Source organism: Podarcis pityusensis (assembly GCF_964106645.2).
Source record: "Podarcis pityusensis genome assembly, chromosome: 2".
Taxonomy (NCBI): domain Eukaryota; kingdom Metazoa; phylum Chordata; class Lepidosauria; order Squamata; family Lacertidae; genus Podarcis; species Podarcis pityusensis.
The window spans coordinates 82,833,267-82,854,707 of NC_138029.1; the positions used below are offsets into that span (position 1 = coordinate 82,833,267).

Below are 21,441 nucleotides of genomic sequence, written 5' to 3' on the forward strand. Positions count from 1 at the left end.
TTTAGCCAGTCTGGACAGTGAATAAGAATACCAGACTTCTCTTTCAAACTTTGAAACATAAAAATTTGTTTTTGCTATTCTACCCTGTTTCTTCTCTCTCCAGGAATTAAATGGGAGCCAGACGAAAATGGAGTCATTGCATTTGATTGCAGAAATCGAAAATGGTAGGTCACAGCTGTCCACTAAAACTTTCAGGGGGGTCAGGAGCTACAATCTCGTAAATTCCATTTATACTGCCCTCCTTCCCCTGTTTATCCAGGTATATCCAGGCAGCCACTTCTCCCAAAGATGTAGTCATTTTAGTGGATGTCAGTGGCAGCATGAAAGGACTCCGCCTGACAATTGCAAAGCAGACTGTGTCGTCCATTTTGGATACTCTGGGAGATGATGATTTTTTTAACATAATTGCTGTGAGTATGTCTAACTTTCTGCTTAATTATCCCCCCCTATTTCCCCTCCCCCTTGATATGGAGTCTACACAGGGATTCAGAGGACAAGAGATGAAGACAGTGTGTAAGATCATGGATAATACCAAATCTCTAGAAAGAGACGTGCCAGAGCCCAAGTCTGCCTGGAAAACTCATTTGTTTACACACACTTTACACAGATACGGCAAAGTTAGATCTGGGCTATACCACTGTAGATAGGACCCACGGAATTCTCCTCTAGTAAGAACCATTCGACAGTCTACCGGACTCCCTTGTGAGGTTGTGAAAGTTTTAAAGTAGAGGTTGGATGGCCATTTGTCATGGATACTTTAGTTGAGATTTCTGCATTGCAGGGGGTTGGATGATATGGCCTTCAGAATCCTTTCCAACTCTACAATTCTATGATTCTGTCTTCACAGCAACATGCTCTGCCGTTCCAACCTATCTGCAGGTTGCAGAAGTTTGGTTTTCTATTTTAGTTTTGGGAAACATAAATGCAAGAGTATTAAGAACTGTGCTATCCATTGAATGGGGACACGGGTGGCACTGTGGGTTAAACCACAGAGCCTAGGACTTGCTGATCAGAAGGTTGGCAGTTTGAATCCCCGTGACGGGGTGAGCTCCCATTGCTCAGTCCCTGCTCCTGCCAGCCTAGCAGTTCGAAAGCATGTCAAAGTGCAAATAGATAAATAGGTACCGCTCCAGCGGGAAGGTAAAAGACGTTTCCGTGCGCTGCTCTGGTTCACCAGAAGCGGCTTAGTCATGCTGGCCACATGACCCGGAAGCTGTACGCCGGCTCCCTCGGCCAATAAAGCGAGATGAGCGCCGCAACCCCAGAGTCGGTCACGACTGGACCTAATGGTCAGGGGTCCCTTTACCTTTACCTATCCATTGACCTGAATGTGGATACCCATTGGTGTTTCATGTGTGTCAAACTTGTGTTCAGCTACGCACATTAATATCAAATGGTATAACGGCACCTAGACTCCAAACATACTGTATATTTAAGAGATAACAATGTTAGGAAATAGTATCTATCTTATTAATCGGCAATTACTCACTACATTATTATTACCAGAAGCTTACATAATAGCAAAGTGTAATTGCATTCTCTATCAGGAAAGGTTTGTTATTATTAATAATCTTATTAATCTGTATTTTTATTTAGTTACTATTAATCTGTAATTGCTCACTACATTAATATCACTAGAAACTCACATAATAGGAAAGCCTAATTGCATTCTCTATCAGCAACGGTTTATTGCCCAACAAAAACTCCAGTAAATAAGTTTCAGAGACTAAATGTGTCAACCTAATTATCCAAATATTTAAATAGGTGCATTTGGTAGTTAATCATGAGGTTAATAAGTAGTTATATTCTGCATGTTTTTTTAAAAAAATACAAATTAGTGTATTTTAAGAAAACACTTTCCTTCTCTATAAACCCTACCACCATCAATATTTACTATTGGGTTGTTGTATTTAGAGAGCAAAAGTCAGTTGGTTGAAACTGCATGATTTTTGCTCTGAGTTCATACTCCTATGAGGAAACTTTGGCCATTTGCTTTGGATTACAACTTCCATCATCCCTCAACATTGGTCCTGCTGGCTGGGGCAGATGGGAAATGGAGTCCCTGCTCTACTCCGTCATTTACACCACTATTTTCAAGTAATGTGATGCAATAAACCTTATTTTTCTTCCATCTTCCTGCTACCTGCTTTGACGCAATAGATCATCTGTTGTCCGAGAGAAGCTTTAAAACATACTGTGAGAAAACATTGCTCCAGTTGTTGCTTATTCAAGAAAGGCAGAAAATATAACCAGGAAAATATAGCCAGGAAAATATAGCCAGGAAACAGTTCAAGAAGGACATTGACAAACTGGAACGTGTCCAGAGGAGGGCAACCAAAATGGTCAAAGGCCTGGAAACGATGCCTTATGAGGAACGGCTAAGGGAGCTGGGCATGTTTAGCCTGGAGAAGAGGAGGTTAAGGGGTGATATGATAGCCATGTTCAAATATATAAAAGGATGTCACATAGAGGAGGGAGAAAGGTTGTTTTCTGCTGCTCCAGAGAAGCGGACACGGAGCAATGGATCCAAACTACAAGAAAGACGATTCCACCTAAACATTAGGAAGAACTTCCTGACAGTAAGAGCTGTTCGACAGTGGAATTTGCTGCCAAGGAGTGTGGTGGAGTCTCCTTCTTTGGAGGTCTTTAAGCAGAGGCTTGACAACCATATGTCAGGAGTGCTCTGATGGTGTTTCCTGCTTGGCAGGGGGTTGGACTCGATGGCCCTTGTGGTCTCTTCCAACTCTATGATTCTATGATTCTATGATTGAAATGGGTGTTCTCCTGTGTTTCCCAGCTGTGGTTGTTGGGAGGGCACGGATGGGTAAGCTCAAGGCCGGCCCAAAGCATTTTTCTGCCTCAGAGTAGAAAAATGGCACCCTTCTCAATCAAAGCCTTTGTTCCCAAGGCCAACAAACTTATTTTGGCAACTGAGGCAGAAAACCCCATGCAAACTTTCCCCGCCTGTGAAAAAATACAGCAAGAATAAATTAAATAACAATTTGCTGCCCCTTTTTTCATAACACCCAAAATCAGCTGCTTGAGAACAGGCCCTTAATGTAAGCTGCTTTTGAATTACATGGTAAGAAAAGCAACCAACAAATATATTAAATAAATAAAATACATAAAAACTTAGTCTTGTCTTCCTTAACCAACAGTGACTTTCCAGGGTTTTGGACAGGAGTCTTTCCTAGCCCTGCGTTGAGAACCGAGGGTTTAAATCTGGTTTCTTCTGTATGCAAAACATTGAGATACAGGCCCCCTCAGATAAGTAATATAATAATAATAATAATAATAATAATAATAATAATAATAATAATAATAATAATAATTTATTATTTATACCCTGCCCAGCTGGCTGAGTTTCCCCAGCCACTCTGGGCGGCTCCCAATCGAATGTTAAAAACAATACAGCATTAAATATTAAAAACTTTCCTAACAGGGCTGCCTTCAGATGTCTTTTAAAGATAGAATAGCTGCTTATTTTCTTCACATCTGAAGGGAGGGTGTTCCACAGGGCGGGCGCCACTACCGAGAAGGCCCTCTGTCTGGTTCCCTGTAACCTCACTTCTCGCAATGAGGGAACCGCCAGAAGGCCCTCAGCGCTGGATCCTTAATGACACTCTGCTACTTCTTTGTCACTTGAAATCCCCCTTGTACAATGGAGCCCCCTTAGGTGTGATTTTCAGAAATGCTCAGCCTGCTTTCACTTTCTGAAATCCCTTCTGTCTTCAAACACATTATATAATAAATTTGGGAAACTGTTTTTTTCTGCAAATCTCTCTGTCTTGCATAGCAATAGTTTAGGTTATCTTTTCAATCATCCATGCATAGAATTATGTCTAAAGTTCTCATTATCAACAATGCCAGTACACATGATCATAATTAAAAATTTAATCAACTCTTAAAATTATTGTAATTGAATACTGAAAAATAGTTCAGTGATACAGATAAATGGGTTATTTTCCTGATATGTATTGGCTTCATTTCATCCTCTAATAATTTATGTTTCTAAATATACCCATGAATAAATGGCACACAAATGTCCAATGCAGACCTTTCCAGAGTATAAACATAAAAAGATAATGTACCAAAAAAATCATTGTCGCTTTCACGGGTAAGTTATTGCAAAATCTATCTAAAATTGATGGACTAGATGATTGAATTACAAAAAGAACTGTTAAACAATGCGCTTGATTTTGTGTGGCCTAAGTTAAGATATAAGTTCAGATCATCAGTGCATGAACAGAGATGTCTCTAGTAAGAAAAATAGACATTTTCTTCCAGTCTGCTTTGAAGTAAAATACTAAGTCAAGCGTTAAATTAACAATATTATCATAAAAAGCATAGTGCTAATTCTGTCTGGGGCTGAAACCTGGGGACAATGCTTTTATAGAAATATGAGTTTGCCATTAAATTAACAACACCCTGGCTGGGATGGAAATTTTAATTCAATTAAAGATTTTCAGCAGTATCATAGCAACTTTTATGGCAGGAGAAAAATATTACTTCCTCAAAATATTACTTCAGCATTATTGTCTTATCATTTTGAGGAGGAAGGACAATATGGTTGACCTTAGAGATCCATCACAGTTGCTCATTTTAATATATGCAGGATAGTCCTGTACTAACTAGAAAAACTATGTGGAAGGTGCCCAGAAAGGAGGAAGTGATTGCAAATTGCCTTCCTGTTTCAGAGTACAAGGATAGTCATAGGAAATGAACTACTGAGAAGGTGCTGTAGTTCATTGATAAAGGTTATGGCTAACAAGCAGAAGGTCTCAGGTGTAATCCTTGGTATCTTCAGCTAGGACTGGGTAATAAGACTTCTGCCTGAAACTCTGGAAAACAGCTATCAGTGAAGACAAGTCTTTCCCAACCTGATGCCAGATGTTTTGGACTAGAATTCCCATCAGCCCCAGCCAGCGAGACCAACAAGCGTTTTAGTCCAACAACATCTTGAGGAGGACACCAGGTTGTGGAAGGCTGATGTAGACAATACTAAGCTAAATGCACCAGTGTATGTTTCCTGTGTAACATTGAAAACAGACTACATATAAATTTCCCAGAAATTGAGTCAATTGTCCCACACCTTGTCCCATGCTATCTACGCCAATTGCCTGAGACTTGGGCAGACATATTTCCTGCCGGAAATCTTTTAAACTGGAGGTGCTATGTGGAGACATTGTCATCTCTGAATTGTCTGAATAATATATATTCTTTGTATATACCAAGCCTTGTGTTTTTATCACAATGTGCGCAATTTTAACTCTTATTGTGGCCTGACCACTGCATGAGAAAAGGGGGACAGATAAAGCTGGGGAATGGAGGAGTTATCAGATCAGGAGCAGAGTGTGGTGAAACACAGAGGTGACAGCAGAGGAGCAGAATCTTGGATGTGAAGCATGAGAGAAATGAGAGGGAAAGGGCCAAAAAACCATGAGATGCTGTGATTTACAGAAATTGGTGGCAAAATAAATAAATGAAATATGCTGTGTCATAAAGATGTTTGTAGTGAAACATCCTGTTACTAAGGCAAAAAGAATGTGGGCTGGTCAGACTAATACTGTACAGCACAGGAATTTCATCAGCCCTGAATTCTGGATGTTAGTCACATAGCAAAGCTCTTTATTGAACTTTAAATTTGATGGTCCCTTATTTAGCCCCATTGGAAGCTTGTAGGCTGAATAGTGGGATATACTTTTTTTTGGTAAGTATGCACTGAAGAGAATATCCTTGCAGGGTTTTAAAAAACATACTGTGGGTGAAAAAGGCTAACAATTGCAGCAATATTATTTTATTTTAAAAAATAAGGGATGAATGGTCAAGACTGGAGTGAAAAATAATGCAGTCATTAAAGGGTAGAATATGAAACTGGCTTAAGCTGTGGTTCAAAGGACCCTTTGCCAATATTCTTTGGAATTCGTTTGCTTTGTTTCGTAAACTTTATTTTTCACACACAAGCTACCTCCACAGAATCCACAGACTGCTATTTACACTCCCATAAAGTCAAAAAGCAGTTTGGGGAATTGATGTAGGAAGGGCAAATGCCGCTGCTGTGTGCATTCTAATTCCCCCTTAAAATATATAAATCCCCAAACTGCTTTTTGAACTTTGCTGAGTTTGAAGAACAGTTTGGAAAGTTTTATTTTCTGGGTGGCCCCTGAAAAGAACAATCTCCCCAAGTTCAGTTGAGTGAACTCCTCTTTGATCTGTTTTTTTTTTATTTAAAAGAGATGATGGTCTTCAACAAGGTGTTTCAGTATAGAGGTCCTTTTTATGAAAGAGACATAGAGAAGAATGATGTGTGGATGTTAACTGGGTTCAGAATTTTCCAGAATCCTAAAATGTCCACAAACCAATCTACCATAAGATATATAAGAAATATATTTTGCAAACAGGATATCTTTAAAATTTTAAAATACCTATGGGTATTTTTAAAACAAATTAGAATATCCCCAATTTCAGTAAATGGGGTTGTGCAGAAAGTGGCCGCCAAACACGACTGCACCAAAGCGATGAGCATCTGAATTCAGATTGTTTTATTAATAGGAGATTAGTATTCAGTAATGGTTGACATGGTCCAGATTAAACACCCTTGCCTGCGTGCCAGGGTAATTAATTAAGGATTATCAGAGAGCATTGAACTGTCCATATGAGTGATGGAGGCAGATGTCCAAGATGGAGCAGATTGCAACCAGTGAGTGCTTATCTTAATTGAGGAGAAGGCACAGCACAATAAACCAAGGATGCTCTCAGGCAATTCACTAACCCTGCTCCCCCCTGTAGATGAATTCTTGCAACGCTGTCTTCGTTCCCATGTGATAATTAGGCTAAATGTCTGGTGGTTTCACCTACTGCTTGTGATTCTGTTGTCTCTTAGTGTCTGTGCAGAATGGGGAAAGAATCAGGACCTCACAGCTACCATGCAAATTAAGTTATCAGGGGAGTAGAGAGACACATAAATTTTTAAGGATTAATTGATAATTTTTATACACCACCTCCCCCACTTGGATCCTACGTTGCTCCTCCATTCACAAAATGCAGAATTTAAATTTATACCCCTCCCAACTGGCTGGGTGGCTTCCAACACTCACTCAATCTTCTTCCCTGACCTTATACTGTACTCACCATTAATGTCTCATAACAACAATAATAATATTATAATAATTTATTATTTATACCCTGCCCATCTGGCTAAGTTTCCCCAGCCACTCTGGGCGGCTCCCAATCGAGTGTTAAAAACAATACAGCATTAAATATTAAAAACTTCCTTAAACATGGCTGCCTTCAGATGTCTTTTAAAGATCAAATAGCTGCTTATTTCCTTCACATCTGAAGGGAGGGCATTCCACAGGGCGGGCGCCACTACCGAGAAGGCCCTCTGTCTGGTTCAAATGTAACAAATGTAACTGATATAAAGACTTTACAACCTGAAAAAAGAGACAAGAATCAGGTCCTCACATAAACATGCATTTGTACACCAAGAAAATATTGAATTAAAATTATGTTTTTAAAGTAATAAAAAGGCAGACATTAGTAATAACAATCTGATCCAATACAAAAGGTCACAATAACTTTGAAATAAACAACTTAAATCAAATAAAGCAATATTCAACAATCCATTGGAATCTAACAGTAAACAGTAAAATTAAATATCAGCAAATAATAATTAAACAGTTTATGCTTATCATTTACAATGAAGAATTACTAAACTCTAATCAATAAAAATAACAGCAAGTCACAATGCATGAACTACCACTAAACTACTCTGCCAACTTCTCCACCTGATATTCCCTGCACGGCATCCCACACCACTCCTAAGGGTTAACCAGCTCACAGGTGCAGATTTTCAAGAGGGGACAGCAGGCTGTAGAGCAAAGGGGGAGGCAGGACCACCCTTTTCTGTGAATATAAACTCTACTCACAAAAGCAAAGCAACAATAGAAACCAATGGGCAGTGCCCTGATTTAAATATTTGTTAAGAGTTTGCTCACATGATGCAGAGAACTAGTATCATCCACATTTCAGCCAGGGCCTAACATGAATTGCACATTCAAATATACATGATGGGGTAGTTTCTGATCCATCCTTTTTGAAAACAAAGTCTGTAAGGCAAAGACAAAGCTTACGTATTTGAAAGGAAACCATTGCATTTTATGTTGGTTTTGTGTCCAGATAAATCTTCTCCATTGTTTGCTTTCATTAACTTAGCTCTTTCAAAGGCTTGTATTAAATGTCCAACCTTTTCCTCCCACCCGCTGTCTGTAGTACAATGAAGAACTGCACTACGTAGAACCTTGCTTGAATGGAACATTAGTTCAAGCAGACAGAGCCAACAAAGAGGTAAGAAATAATGGAAATTGTATGAAACAGCAAAGGCCATGCATGAGATGACTACCATGATTTCCTAATTGATGAAATCCCATTGTTTGATTGGATGCAATGTATGGTTCCTTTGCTCATTTAAACAACAGGCAGGTGTATGATGAGGCTGCATATGATCAGTGGAGATATCACAGAAGTGTGCCTCTTTCAGGTCAAGGAATGAACCTCAGGGGCTCCGTATTTCTCCTTTCAAAGGCAGGGGAGCATCTGAAACCCTGGAATTCTTCAGTGTTGAGGGGGCTGAGTGCAGAGTCGAGCATGGCTTCAGTAGCCGGCTCCTCCTCCTCCTGCCATGGAGCCAATCTGATAGAAGCCAAAGGAAGCTGGCTCATCTCTCCAGATGAAGTTAGGCAACCCAATGCCAATGGGTTCCTGGCTTTTTATGTGGGGAAATACAACATTTTATAAAGTGGCTGGAAATGTTGCTCTGTTAGTGCCATACAAGGACCACACAAAAAAGTCCCATGATAAGAGGGTGTACTTCTTGCTTAAAATAGAATCTGTATCGGACAACCATAGCAATATAATAAGTATTGTTGGTTCTTTCATAAAATTCCCGTCTATTATTGGACCAGTTTTAGTCTACGTACTTGGTATAAAATCCACCAATTTTTAGGCTTTCTTCTTAATCTGTTCACTGTGTGTTTCCAGAAACAGCTCCTCACTGTGCTCATTGCTGTAACAATATTACCAGGAACTTACCCAGTCTGCCAGAAGATAATTGCTTTCAGTATCAGAATGTAAGCAAAGTAAAGGGTGGTGCAGGCAATCAGATACACATGAAGTGGTCTGGAATACTTGGCAGTCGTGGAACATTTTAGCCGATGTCTTCGTAACTGCAGCTAATGAGACTAGGAATGGTTTTGAGGCTTTCAGCAAACTAGGTGACTGTGTGGTGCATTAAAGTTGGGTGGAACTGACATCTGTTGTTGGAATCTGATACAAATGTTCAAGCTCACGGATTCCTTTCTTTGGGCACAAAGGGAAAAAGAGAGAAGCTAAACTTGAGCTTACATAAAAGCAAGTAGGCACTCCAAGCAGAAAGGGCCGTTGACAACAAGAACCTCAAATAGATGTGACCAATAAAGGGTTAAACAAGAGTGGGCTGCAGACTCGGCTCTTGGCTCTTAAAACAAAGATCCCTGATTAATTCATTCTTTTTTCCTGCAGTCTAGAAGAGCCATTAGCTTCATTTCCCTAGATGGTCTTTGGAAAAAGCATTGTGGAGATTTGTGGTGAAGTGGTTGAAATCTCCCAAAGCATGTGGGGAGCCAAGCCGCTTCACACAAATGGCCCCCCACCACACATTTCTGTTTGAAATGGACACCCATGTGGCAAGGTTACAGTATGAACTGAACCCAAGGTGAAGTTGTTATTCCTTCAACAACAAGTTTGATCTTGCAAGGTGTTGTTGGTCTCTGTTGGTTCCAGTATGGGCTGGTAGTGTCAAATAGCTACCTCAGCTGAACTGCCTGGGAAGGCTCTGCTGATACTCTAAGAAACACAGGGAGCTGCCTTCTCAGACCGTTTGCCCATGTAGTCCAGTATTGCCTGCTCTGACTGGCAGAGGTCTCTCACATTACCCAAACTGTATAGAGTTAGGCAAATTTCCATGGAAAGCAATGTGCTGTAATTTATGCCATTAATATGAGTAAGGGGGGTAGTAATGACAAATGTATCTAGGTATATTGTGGCTTTATTTTACAATTGTTCTTAAACAACCCTGCGCTTTAGGTCCATGTATAGTTTTAAGAATGCTATGATTTTGGATCTTTCTTAATGCTTCATTCTGTATAACAATACAGAATGAAGCATTAAGAAAGATCCAAAATGGTGTTGTTGTTTTACCGTATGCGACAGTCTCCTTCTTTTTACTTTTACGGATGTTACAGAGATATATATATATATATATATACATGTTTAAGATTTGGCTGATTTTTTTTTTTAAATCATTCTTTTAGATACCACAGAAAAAAATGTAGACCATATTCTTAGCTTTACAGTTTGCATGTTGATCTGAATTATTTTTGACAGATTGAATGTGCTGCTTTTGCCAACTGGTGTTAAGCAATGGTAAACTGACAGCTTGCTTAATGCCATTTTATTCCATTATGTACTTGTTAATTAGTACTTGGTGCCACAGTAATTATACTATTGAATAGTCTGAAGATTAATTGCAGAAGCATCCTCTTGTAAAAACATGTGTCCTGTGATGGAAAATATCTTCTGGTTTTACCGCCTTCTTTGGGATGAAAAGAGGGGTGAAATATATTGTGTTCTGAAACCATACAAAGACGTTTGCCAAAGGGTAAAGATACTATGCTATACTATACTGTACAATACTATACTATACCATACCATATAATACTATACTACAAACAGGGCCCTAACATAGTTTTGAAAGACTAAAGGAGCTGTGGTGATGACTGTTAAATTTTAGCATGGTATAACACCTACAAAGCAGAAGTTCCAAAACGTCTTTAGCAATTCATAATCCAAGTTTATTAAAATATAGTGCAACATATCTCTGTATTAATAATAATAATAATAATAATAATAATAATAATAATAAAATTTACCCATCCTTCACCTTAATGTCCCAATGAAATATATTGGCTATAACCAGATTAGAATTCGCCTCTTGAAAGTTAGACTGTCAATTATTATTATTATTATTATTATTATTATTTGCTTGTATCCCACCCATCTGACTGTGTTGCTCCTTGAACATGTTTATGTCATTTTTTAAAGGTTCTAGAAAGCCTGTTATCTGGGTTTGATTAAAAGGAGAGCTCAGCCAAGAGGTAGTCTTTAATTGTATGTTATTAGTTCATCAATCTAGAACATTCTGTGTTGTACCAGTGGGCTTCCAGTTATGCAGTAGGCCTTCCCCTTCTCTTCCTCTCCGCTGCAGCTCCCTTAACTCTGCTCCAGAGGGAGTCCCAACTGTGGGGCTGCAGACAGTCCACAGGAGCACTGGATGCCGCCCAATGAGCATAAGCAAAAACCCCTATGCCTGGCTTCTCATTATCATCCATGGGAAAGGGGTGCTAGTCCCATTTTCAAGACTAATACATTTTTATCTGAGCTATTTTTCAGTGGCCAGATGAAAGTTGTGATTCTATTTACCGTATGTTGTAGCATCTAATTGGTATCCTCTTCATTTTACTGTCCACTCATAAGGGTGAGGGTAAAATTATGCATCAACATGCTGCTTGGGAAAAAATTACCTACTGCTGAGAGTGGATTGCCAAACCTCAAGAGAGCAAACTCTCTAGATAATGGGTGGGTGGGGGATTAGCAATCATGAGTGGAGGGAAGATTTACTTTGGGACCATTGCACTGGAAGAGGAGGGATTAACTCTGGCTCTTGCACAGTTATTCTGACTTAAACTTTCCCCTTCCTCTGCTCGTATTAACCACACATGAAGAATAGACATGTACAGGACTGGCAGCTTTTCTCACCCATAATTAAAAGTACCTTCTGAGAGAATTGGGAAACGCTTAGATACACCCACACACCTTATTAATTCCAGCATAATAGTTCTGGTTCAATAGTGTTTTCCACCCATAACCCATACCCTGCCAACAGCTGTATTTAACCAAAGGCGGGGGTGGGGGAGGGGGAATGTTAGGATATCCAGTCTAGGGTCTCCCACATCACATCTCATTTGGCCCTGCAATGCAACATTTCTCTCTATGCTCCTTGCACAGATCAATGCAACAAATAAGTTCCTACTCTGTATACATCCCACCCATCTTAATTACAGGCATTTTGTAATAAAAAGTTGTTCCAGTAAGTATTCATGTTGTTGCTTTTTTTTTTTTTTACAAAAAGTTTAAATTGTATCTACTTTAGTTGAGACTGTTCATTTGTCAGTTTATAGACAAAGAGAGTTTTCAGAAACATCTGAATCAAATGAAGTGTTTTAATGAATTGAGTTAAGTGGCAAGGTTAGTGTCAGATATGACAGGGTGATGTTAAAGTATTTGATATGTTTACATGAACAGCATGCACTAGAATAAATTTATGGGGAGGAAGCAGGCCACCTAGTTCCAAAATGTTTTATTAAGATGTTCTGTTTCTGTTATAATTATAAAACACTGGTTTTGAATAGTGTATGCTTTCTTGTGTGTGCAATATATGCAACTATGTGGTACCAACTGAGTTTCCAGTTGAAATTTGGTACCATAATTTGATGCAGTCAATTTGTTTTGCATTTCTATTATGCTGGCTTCTCAGTCCCATTTGAAAGGGTTCCCATAAATGTGCTTGGGCTGGTTCATTGAATTTCCCAATATGTTGCTGGAGGAGGCTTGTGATGACTTTTTATTGTTTATAGAACATTCTTTGCAAAGTGGGGTGCACACAGTGCTTTGGGGGGGGGAGGAACTAAAGGGTACGCACCTTTTTTGTTTTTTGTTTTGTTAAAAAGTGTGACACTTAGTGTAACAACTTCATTGTGAGTACCAGAACCTCTTTTTCTAGGAAAAAAAGCACTGGATGTACACATATACTTCTGTGTCCCATATGTGCAAACCACTGCAAACCAAGAAACACACAGTGTGGGGGGGGGGGCACACAATGGATTATGCCTTTCTATGGGGATAGGCCACCTAGTGATACTCCATGTGCAGTGTGAGGTTGGGGCTCACACAAGCCTGAAAGTACACACTGTGGAACCATGTGAACTACCCTCTAGACGGATGGCAGATTCAAATTTCCATTTTAATGTAGAACAGTTGCCCACAAGTGGATATTCCTATCAATTTCCATGTGGCCATGTCAAAGTGCCCGTCTTTGGTGATATGGCAAATTGCCATGGCTGTAAAACTTAACAAACACGGGATTCAAATGTGTATGTGTGTGAGAGAGTTTTATCTCTGCCCCCTTCATCCCCCAGCTCCTCCAAGTTTCAGGAATAACTTTGACAGAAGAAGAGCTGGGGCTCAGAAGCACTGCAGTGCAGCTGTACGCAACCACTCCTTGGATCCCAGCTGACATGATCTTAGGATCTAGTAGCTTGTGGTCTTGCAATGTGGGGGCATATCCATAAGAACTCTTACCTTGATATGTAAACATTTATGGGAAAAGCAATTCTGTGGTTAATCATCTACCTCTAAAGTGGTCGTGTGGGTCGACCTTGCCATATTTACTTAAAACTAAAGTTCAGTGTATGGTGAAATTTGCAATCATCTTAAGTATAATGCGGGAATCTGGATTTGCATCTCCTTGAGCTAAACAGTAAAAACATACATTTCTTCTCTTACATAGTACCAGTCTGGTTTATATTATAGTTTTGTTATTAAGCTGGTCTTGCCTTTCAGTGTATCAATTTGTAAAACATTCTTTTTTTTTTCTTTTCAAAGTGGGAAATAGTGCAGACAGTATTTTATCATTGTCTGTACTTTTCCTGCAAAATTACAAACATGTGCAATTGCCTGGTTTAATACGTGTTTAGTTGGGCCAAGAGGTTTTCATGTCTGAGAAACTCCATATTACAATTTCCTACCTCTTAGGAATTATATGACTATCTGATTTAATGCAACTCCACATTTACGGCAACAGTATCGCAATTTGCATTCTTGCTTTATACATTAAGCTCTCTCTCACACACATTATTCTAAATACTTCCAGATGAAATTAAGTTGACAGAGCATCTCAGTGATAGATACATAATAAATGAAATTAGGAATCAACCCCTATATATATTGCAACTATAGCTGTGGCAGTGAGATCTATGATGCTGGTTGGCTGAACTGGTATAATGACACAGAATGTCCAGCTATCTCATTTGTGTTCCTATTGCCCAGTCAATTTATGGCACGATAAAAGCATTTTCCTCATTTGTTGTGCCCAGCCCTCATATCTTTGTTTTACCTTATTTTTTTATTAAAAAGAATGTATCCCATCTTTTGGTAGCGTCCAAGGTAGATAGCAATATACAATCAAATTTCAGAGTATAACAAAAGTTGTTCCTTCCTCTCTCTGCAGCAATGTGAACCTTCTATTGAATTTTATTTCATCAGCACAGGGTCATATCCAATTGTGTCTTTTTACTCACAGAAGGCTTCCATGAATGGGAAGCGGAGGAAATTTCTCCAGTTTTTCCTGCAGCCACCTACCAGACTTTCCTTTAACTGACTGGAGCAAACTGGAATCTTATTGCATCGACCTAACTGAAGAAGAGATTTATACTCTTACTTTTGAGTAAACATATATATGGCTGGGTTTTCAGGCTTCCAAATTATTGGAGCCAAGTTGAGAACAGGAACCCAGTTATGAATAGGTATCTGCTAGCAATACAATTGACGTGTAGAATTGGAGAATTTTGAAAAAGAAATTCCCCAGTTTGGAAGTCAAGAGTTAATTATAGGCCAAACCCAAATTACTCAAAATTTGAGCCTCATATTGAAACGACTCAACACCAACTCTCCCTGCTCCTACTTAATAAAATATGTTGAAAATTAGCTTTCTGTGGCAATGATAGGGACTGCTGCTGGGGCCTTTAGCAGGCAGCATCAGAAACATGTGTGCCAGGTTCTTGAGAATTGTGATTTGGGATCCAGAAACCCTGGAAAACTACAAAGTTGCATCAAAGTACAGGTGTTGTATCCAGTGCTGTGCGAACAGAGTTCCACTCATGCTGTAGAACTTCTGTTTTCCTCTCCTCCCATGCAGGTTGCCAAAATCTGCTCCGAGGGTTCCCCAATCTGATGCTGATTTTGAGGGGCAGGGATGGGGTGAGGTGGAGGGTACAGGGGGGAAAAGGAAGTTCTATGGCAAACATAGAAGTCTGTTGTGCCTTCAGAGCTGCAACTTTGGATATAGCCCCAGAAATCCTGGTGTTCATTTCCTTGAGCAATCTCAGCAGCAAAATGCGTAATGCTGGTGGTCAACAAAAGAGGTTTAAAGACTGTCTCAAGGCAAATTTTAAAAAATGTAGTATAAACACCGACAACTGGGAAACACTGGCCTGTGAGCACTCCAGTTGGAGAACAGCCTTTACCAAAGGTGCCATGGACTTTTAAGGCACTCGAACTCAGAACGCAAGGGAGAAATGTGCTAAGAGGAAGGCACGCTTGGCAAATCCACACCATGATCAACTCCTGCCCGGGAAGCAATGTCCCCACTGTTGAAGGATGTGTGGGTCTAGAATTGGCCTCCACAGTCACTTACGGACTCATTGTTAAAACTGTGTTTATGGAAGACAATCTTACTCGGCTATGAGTGATTGCCAAAGAAGAAGAAGAAGAACTCTTGTCCATTTTGTTGTGTTTAAGATATCCTGTCAGCCGTCCCAAGATCTTTGGATAGTAAATGGGGAATAGATAAATAAATAAATTTGCTTATTTCCTGAGTACACACAGTGAAATTCTGTTTACATTGGTGAATATTTATTTGCCAACTTTTGTAGTGGTTTTTCTTTGATCGTACACTGTTTGTTTCAGATTGTAATCAAAGTTTCCCCACAATGTTTTTTTATAAAATTAATTGGCTGATTATTCTAATGCATGCCACTGTCTAATTAACATCATGTTAGCGTATAAATATAATGGGGAAAGGCTTATTGCAAGCTTAAAAATTTAAAATCCAAAGAAGTACTACTGGGGAAATGTTCATGCTGAAGAGGCTAAAAAGTTTTCCCATCTCGTATCCTATTAATGTTAAAGGAACACTTTTTTAATTTGTCCCATAGGTGCGTTTCGGTACAGTCTAATTCATGGTTTCAGTTTCAGAAGTTTAAGGTTAAGGTGGGTGAGAGTTAGACTGTTCCCATCTTTAATTAGGGAAGTTTATTGTTCCCCATTGGAAATATTCAAAAGTTTAAGTCTGCTTATGTTTTCAGTTCTGAAATGTTGCATCACATTCCTTCCCTCCGCTCATACAAGGCACAGGGACTACTTGTAGCTACAAATAGTGTTATATCTCATGCACCAAGCCACCAGTGTTCCTGCTGCCTTTCCAGAATTGCAACGCTGCTGGAGATTGAATGGTGTGGTAATGCCAAGGCAGATGCCATGGTGCACAGGACTTTGGTGTAGTCAAAGATTCCATGCTGGGATGCCTTTGCCATTCCCTTGAGTTTTCATGGACAGTTTCTAGGGTTTGGACACTGCTTTGTGAGTTTGAATTTTGAGAAACAGTTTGAAAAGCTACTCAGGTAGTGTATCCATAGCAGTGACCAGAGGAGGAGTGACTGCTGAGAGGAGTGCAGAGAGAAGAAACACCATGGTGCATCTGCAGCAACACAACTGGACACCTTCTTCCCCACCTACAACAAAACGTGTCTCTTCCTCATCAGTCTCTACAGCTACAGCAGGAGCTGCAACCTTCCAACAGTTTGACTGCAGTGGTGTACTCCTCCCTTGTCTTATGACAGACAGATGCCAACCAACAAAGAGCTAGAAGGTTAATCTGTCCAAACCTTGCTTATGCAGATTTTATTTTTAATCCTAGGGATAACTGCCCTCCAAATGGTACTGAACTACAACTCCCACCATTCCTGACCATTACCTATGGGTTGATGGGAGTCCAACATCACCTAGAGTGCATCACATTGGGTGGCCTTGATTTAGCTTTACAGTTAATGGTGCCCATAATGATGTGTGTAGTTGCAATAGGATAGGGAAATTTGCCTTCAGAAGGGACAAGATGCATTAATGGAACATGGACTCTCTTGGCCTTTTCTCAGCTTTATAACATAGTTTAGAGGTTTGCAATGTAACATAACCACCAGAAGCCGACTCTCAAGATAGCTTTATAAATTTGAAGATCTCTCCCCCACCCCACCTCCATCCCTGTTCTAGTCCCTAGATTTTATATTCATGGTATGCTTTCTAAGTTAAGAAGATAAAATGTCACTAGCATTTAAAATGAAACATGTTGGAATAGACATATTTCTCAACGTTTGCTTAAAATTTAATAGCAAAATGCTGTGAAACACATTCCACAATCTTGGCTACAAGATTCATTATGCCTTAACTGCTTATTTAGATCAACAAGATTTTGCCGTTAGGTGTTTTGAAATATTGAGCTGTGTGAACCATATTTACTGGGTCACCATGAACATTAAGCTACACTAATTGCATTGGAAAACCTGCCTAGTTTTGCAGCAGTAACATATGCTTCAAAATTGCCTTAAGCAGGGATTTTTTTCCTTCTTGACTTATGAAAGTTTCATAATATTTTTTCATCTACTAAACCATGTGAATGCATTATTTCACTAAAGAGCAGGAAAAAATGCTTCATAGAGAAAATTTAGAAAAATAACTCATACAAGGAATTAGTGCATACAATTTCCTTTTATGGAACCCTATTTAACAGTGTGCCACTCTTTTCCTTATTAAATCTAAAGGCTACATTTTCATATATATTTTCGTGTGTGTAATTTTTTTTAAAAAATTACTGGTTTTTAGAAAGGGCTGTTGCATACTGAACATTTTCAGTCATTTAAAAGAAAATAAAAAGATACAGCAGGCAAAACGAATATGAAATAAAATTCATCCTACTGCAAGTATCTTGGAGTTCCATAGGCATGGCTGTATTTGTCTGTTGCATCTGAAGCAACAGAGCATTGTGGCACCTTAAAGACTAACAAACAGATTGTGTTAAAACAGAGCCTGTGCTGTATTCATAGTACCTCTTGTCTATGCCACCTGTTGGTGATGGTTGTATGTATGCAATCTGCTGACTTAGAGCATTGTGTCTTGTTTGCCTAGGACAGTGCAGGCAGCAGCAACCTCCATTTTGTGTTTCAGATGCCGCTAGTCTCTTGTGAGGCCACACCTAGGCCCTGCCTTCCAGAGCTCTGAGGAAGCGTTGTCTTTCTACTTTGTTTGGACTAGCCATCTTAAGCAGTATTCCCTTCCTTCCTTGTTCTCTCTTCCTCCTAGTTCTCCCCTTTCCATGGTTGACAATAGAAGTTTGATATTGTGACCAGACAGCCGCCATGTCTTCCTGTACATGAGTCCACTGAATTCCATTCTCTGTGGAGACAACACTGTGCATTCTTTAGACAATTTTAAATACTTATTGATTAACAGTTAATGTAAATATCATTGAATCATATAACCTGGTTAAGAAGCCATTGTTCTGTCCCCAGATAACCTATATCATACACTTTGGACTTAACTTTGAATCATATATCTTATGATTTTTGTGAACTTGTTCACTTGGTTTTTATTGTTGTTGCATATTCTTCGGTACTTTTTCTTTATAAATGGTCACAATAAATATATCTGACAGGCACACTTTTCTTTAAAAGTTTAAAGCGTTCTTCTTGAAACCAGAGGGGCAAAGACCTGCTTTATTTGAGCTCCCCCCCCCCCCCGAATTCGTAAAAAGCACCTGATTCTGTCCCAGAAGCCACATTCCTTGATTTTGCCTTTAAGATTTCAAGGGTAGGTGTAATGCAAAAATCTTCACAAATATGTTGATTGAAACACCATTTATTTTCTTCTCACCTCCCCAGCACTTCAGGGAGCACCTTGACAAACTTTTTGCAAAAGGAATCGGAATGTTGGATATAGCTTTAATTGAAGCTTTCAACATGCTCAGTGATGTAAGTTACTGCTTTTTGCTAAGTTTTGTTGTTATTGGCCTTTATAAGTTTTGTTTCAGTTGTTGCCTGCTTAGGCTGGGGTATTGTTTGGGGTTTTTTGTTGTTGTGGGAAGTTGTGGCTGTTGGGTTGTTGAGTTTTTTGTATCTTTATTACAGACCTTGTGATTTATGTGGGAACTGTTAAGTTTTGTGCATTTTTTATGTTTTACTTATTCTTTACAACTACTTTTGTTATATTGTAGTTTTGTATTTTTTCATGTTGTAAGCTACCTTGAGCATGGTTTAAACTGTGGAAACACACATACATGTATGTATGTATGTATGTATGTATCTTTCTATGAAAAAAATTAAATAATGGTTTCCTCCTTACAGATACAGATTAGTATCAAAAGACACTGTGCTATATTTTTACAGTGATAATTTAGGTAATTTTCTTTTTATCCAGCAGTATGTGGTATGTAAATCTATTCTTCAGAATTACAGGTTGGCACATTCTCATGCTTAAATGTGTTATTCTTGTGTTAGTCTAATGAGTCTTGCTTTTCAGACTGGTTCATAGGCTATAGCATTTAAGCTTGACTAATTTCCACTTATAATTTCTTGTATTTTAGTATAACTTAGCTTGCTAAAGAGCTAATAGTTGTTGGTACAAATGATTTTGAAAGATGTGATCGTAACTATGTCCAAACTCTCCCCAACATTTGATAAATTCAACTCCCATAGGTTTCTGCAGGACTACAGAAATGCTTGTTTCAGCAGTCAATGTCTGCTATATCATGTGACAACTGCAATTATCTCTTTTGGGGATAAATGTGATCTTTGCCGTGATTATCTTTTTTTTAAAAAAAGTCTTAACCAATTAAATAAAATTCTGTGACATTTCAAAGACTGTTAATCACAACCAAGAGCTACAAATGTCAGGATGCATCGAAATTTTCACTGGTAACTGATGAATCACTGAGTTAATTGTAGTTCATTATAAGGCTCTTGTCATTGTTATTATTATGGAAAAGACTTTCATCACTCCTTCTATTCAATAAAAACTAAAAAAAAGTTCTAGACACATATGAGGAGATATTACTCATCAAAGCATTTACATTTAATCACCTGCTTTAAAAAGAGAATACGGTAGCTTATTCTGTGGAATATGATAGATTCAGACAGAATAAAGCAATGTTTTAAAATAAAGAGATGAAGACAGCCCACCTCCAAGGTATTTTAATACACCATTTCTTTTTTTACATACTGTCCTTGATTTAGTTCAGGAAGAACAACAGGTGTCTTTAGACACAGGAAATGTCCCTTTTCAGAAAGGGTTTTCTACTTTTAGAAGTCATGGGCCCTGATTTGGCAGGTTTTATCGTAGCAAGTTGCCATTGAACGTCACATTTGACCATTACTTAGTGGTTGCCAAGTTATAACCCCAGAGGTAATTCCAGAAGTGAAAGAAAATGCAGGTGCGATTTTCCCCACCCTCTCCTCTAATCACCCCATTTTCAGCAAGGCAGACTTGTTTCCCATCATAGTAGGGAATCCAAGTAGGTGGAATCCAAGGCTCAGTATCAGCACTGAGGGAGGAGTCTTCTGCTTGGTGGTAATAATAATAATAATAATAATAATAATAATAATAATAATAATAATTTATTATTTATTATTTATACCTCGCCCATCTGGCTGGGTTTCCACAGCCACTCTGGGCGGCTTCCAACAACACACTAAAATACAATAACCTATTAAACATTAAAAGCTTACCTAAACAGGGCTGCCTTTAGATGTCTTCTAAAAGTTTGGTAGTTATTTTTCTCTTTGACATCTGGTGGGAGGGCGTTCCATAGGGCGGGTGCCACTACCAAGAAGGCTCTCTGCCTGGTTCCCTGTAACTTGGCTTCTAGCAGCGAGGGAACCGCCAGAAGGCCCTCGGCGCTGTGCCTCAGTGTCCGGGCAGAACGATGGAAGTGGAGACGCTCCTTCAGGTATACTGGACCAAGGCCGTTTAGGGCTTTAAAGGTCAGCACCAACAATTTGAATTGTGCTCGGAAACGTACTGGGAGCCAGTGTAGGTCTTTCAAGACTGGTGTTATATGGTCTCGGCGGCTGCTCCCAGTCACCAGTCTAGCTGCTGCATTCTGGATTAGTTGTAGTTTCTGGGTCACCTTCAAGGTAGCCCCACATAGAGCGCATTGCAGTAGTCCAAGCAAGAGATAACCAGAGCATGTACCACTCTGGCGAGACAGTCCACGGGCAGGTAGGGTCAGTTAAAGAAACAAACATAGCCTCCTGTTACTTACTGGCATCTATGCCATTACCCAATTACTGTGTTGCTACATTTGCTGCACAGTCATTGATATAATCTCTTTCTAGATGGGGTGATCGGGGCACTACAAGAACTCCTATTAAAACTGCCTTCCTTACGAAGGGAGGTTGGTTTAACTGGAAAAGGATTTGACTGCTAGATTAATTCATGCCCCAGTTTCTAATATGATCATGC

At 39.2% G+C, this 21,441-nt stretch overlaps 1 protein-coding gene across 2 annotated transcripts in view; it reads left to right on the forward strand.

Annotated features, from left to right (window-relative positions):
• The window catches only part of CACNA2D3 (calcium voltage-gated channel auxiliary subunit alpha2delta 3), a 479,869-nt gene that overhangs the window by 218,754 nt on the left and 239,674 nt on the right, over positions 1 to 21,441 (forward strand). For both annotated transcript variants that reach the window (XM_080996726.1, XM_080996727.1), the window contains exons 7-10: positions 104 to 164; positions 260 to 410; positions 8,272 to 8,346; positions 18,864 to 18,953. In XM_080996726.1, the coding sequence (XP_080852852.1) occupies positions 104 to 164; positions 260 to 410; positions 8,272 to 8,346; positions 18,864 to 18,953 (377 nt within the window). The remainder of the gene's footprint in view (positions 1 to 103; positions 165 to 259; positions 411 to 8,271; positions 8,347 to 18,863; positions 18,954 to 21,441) is intronic.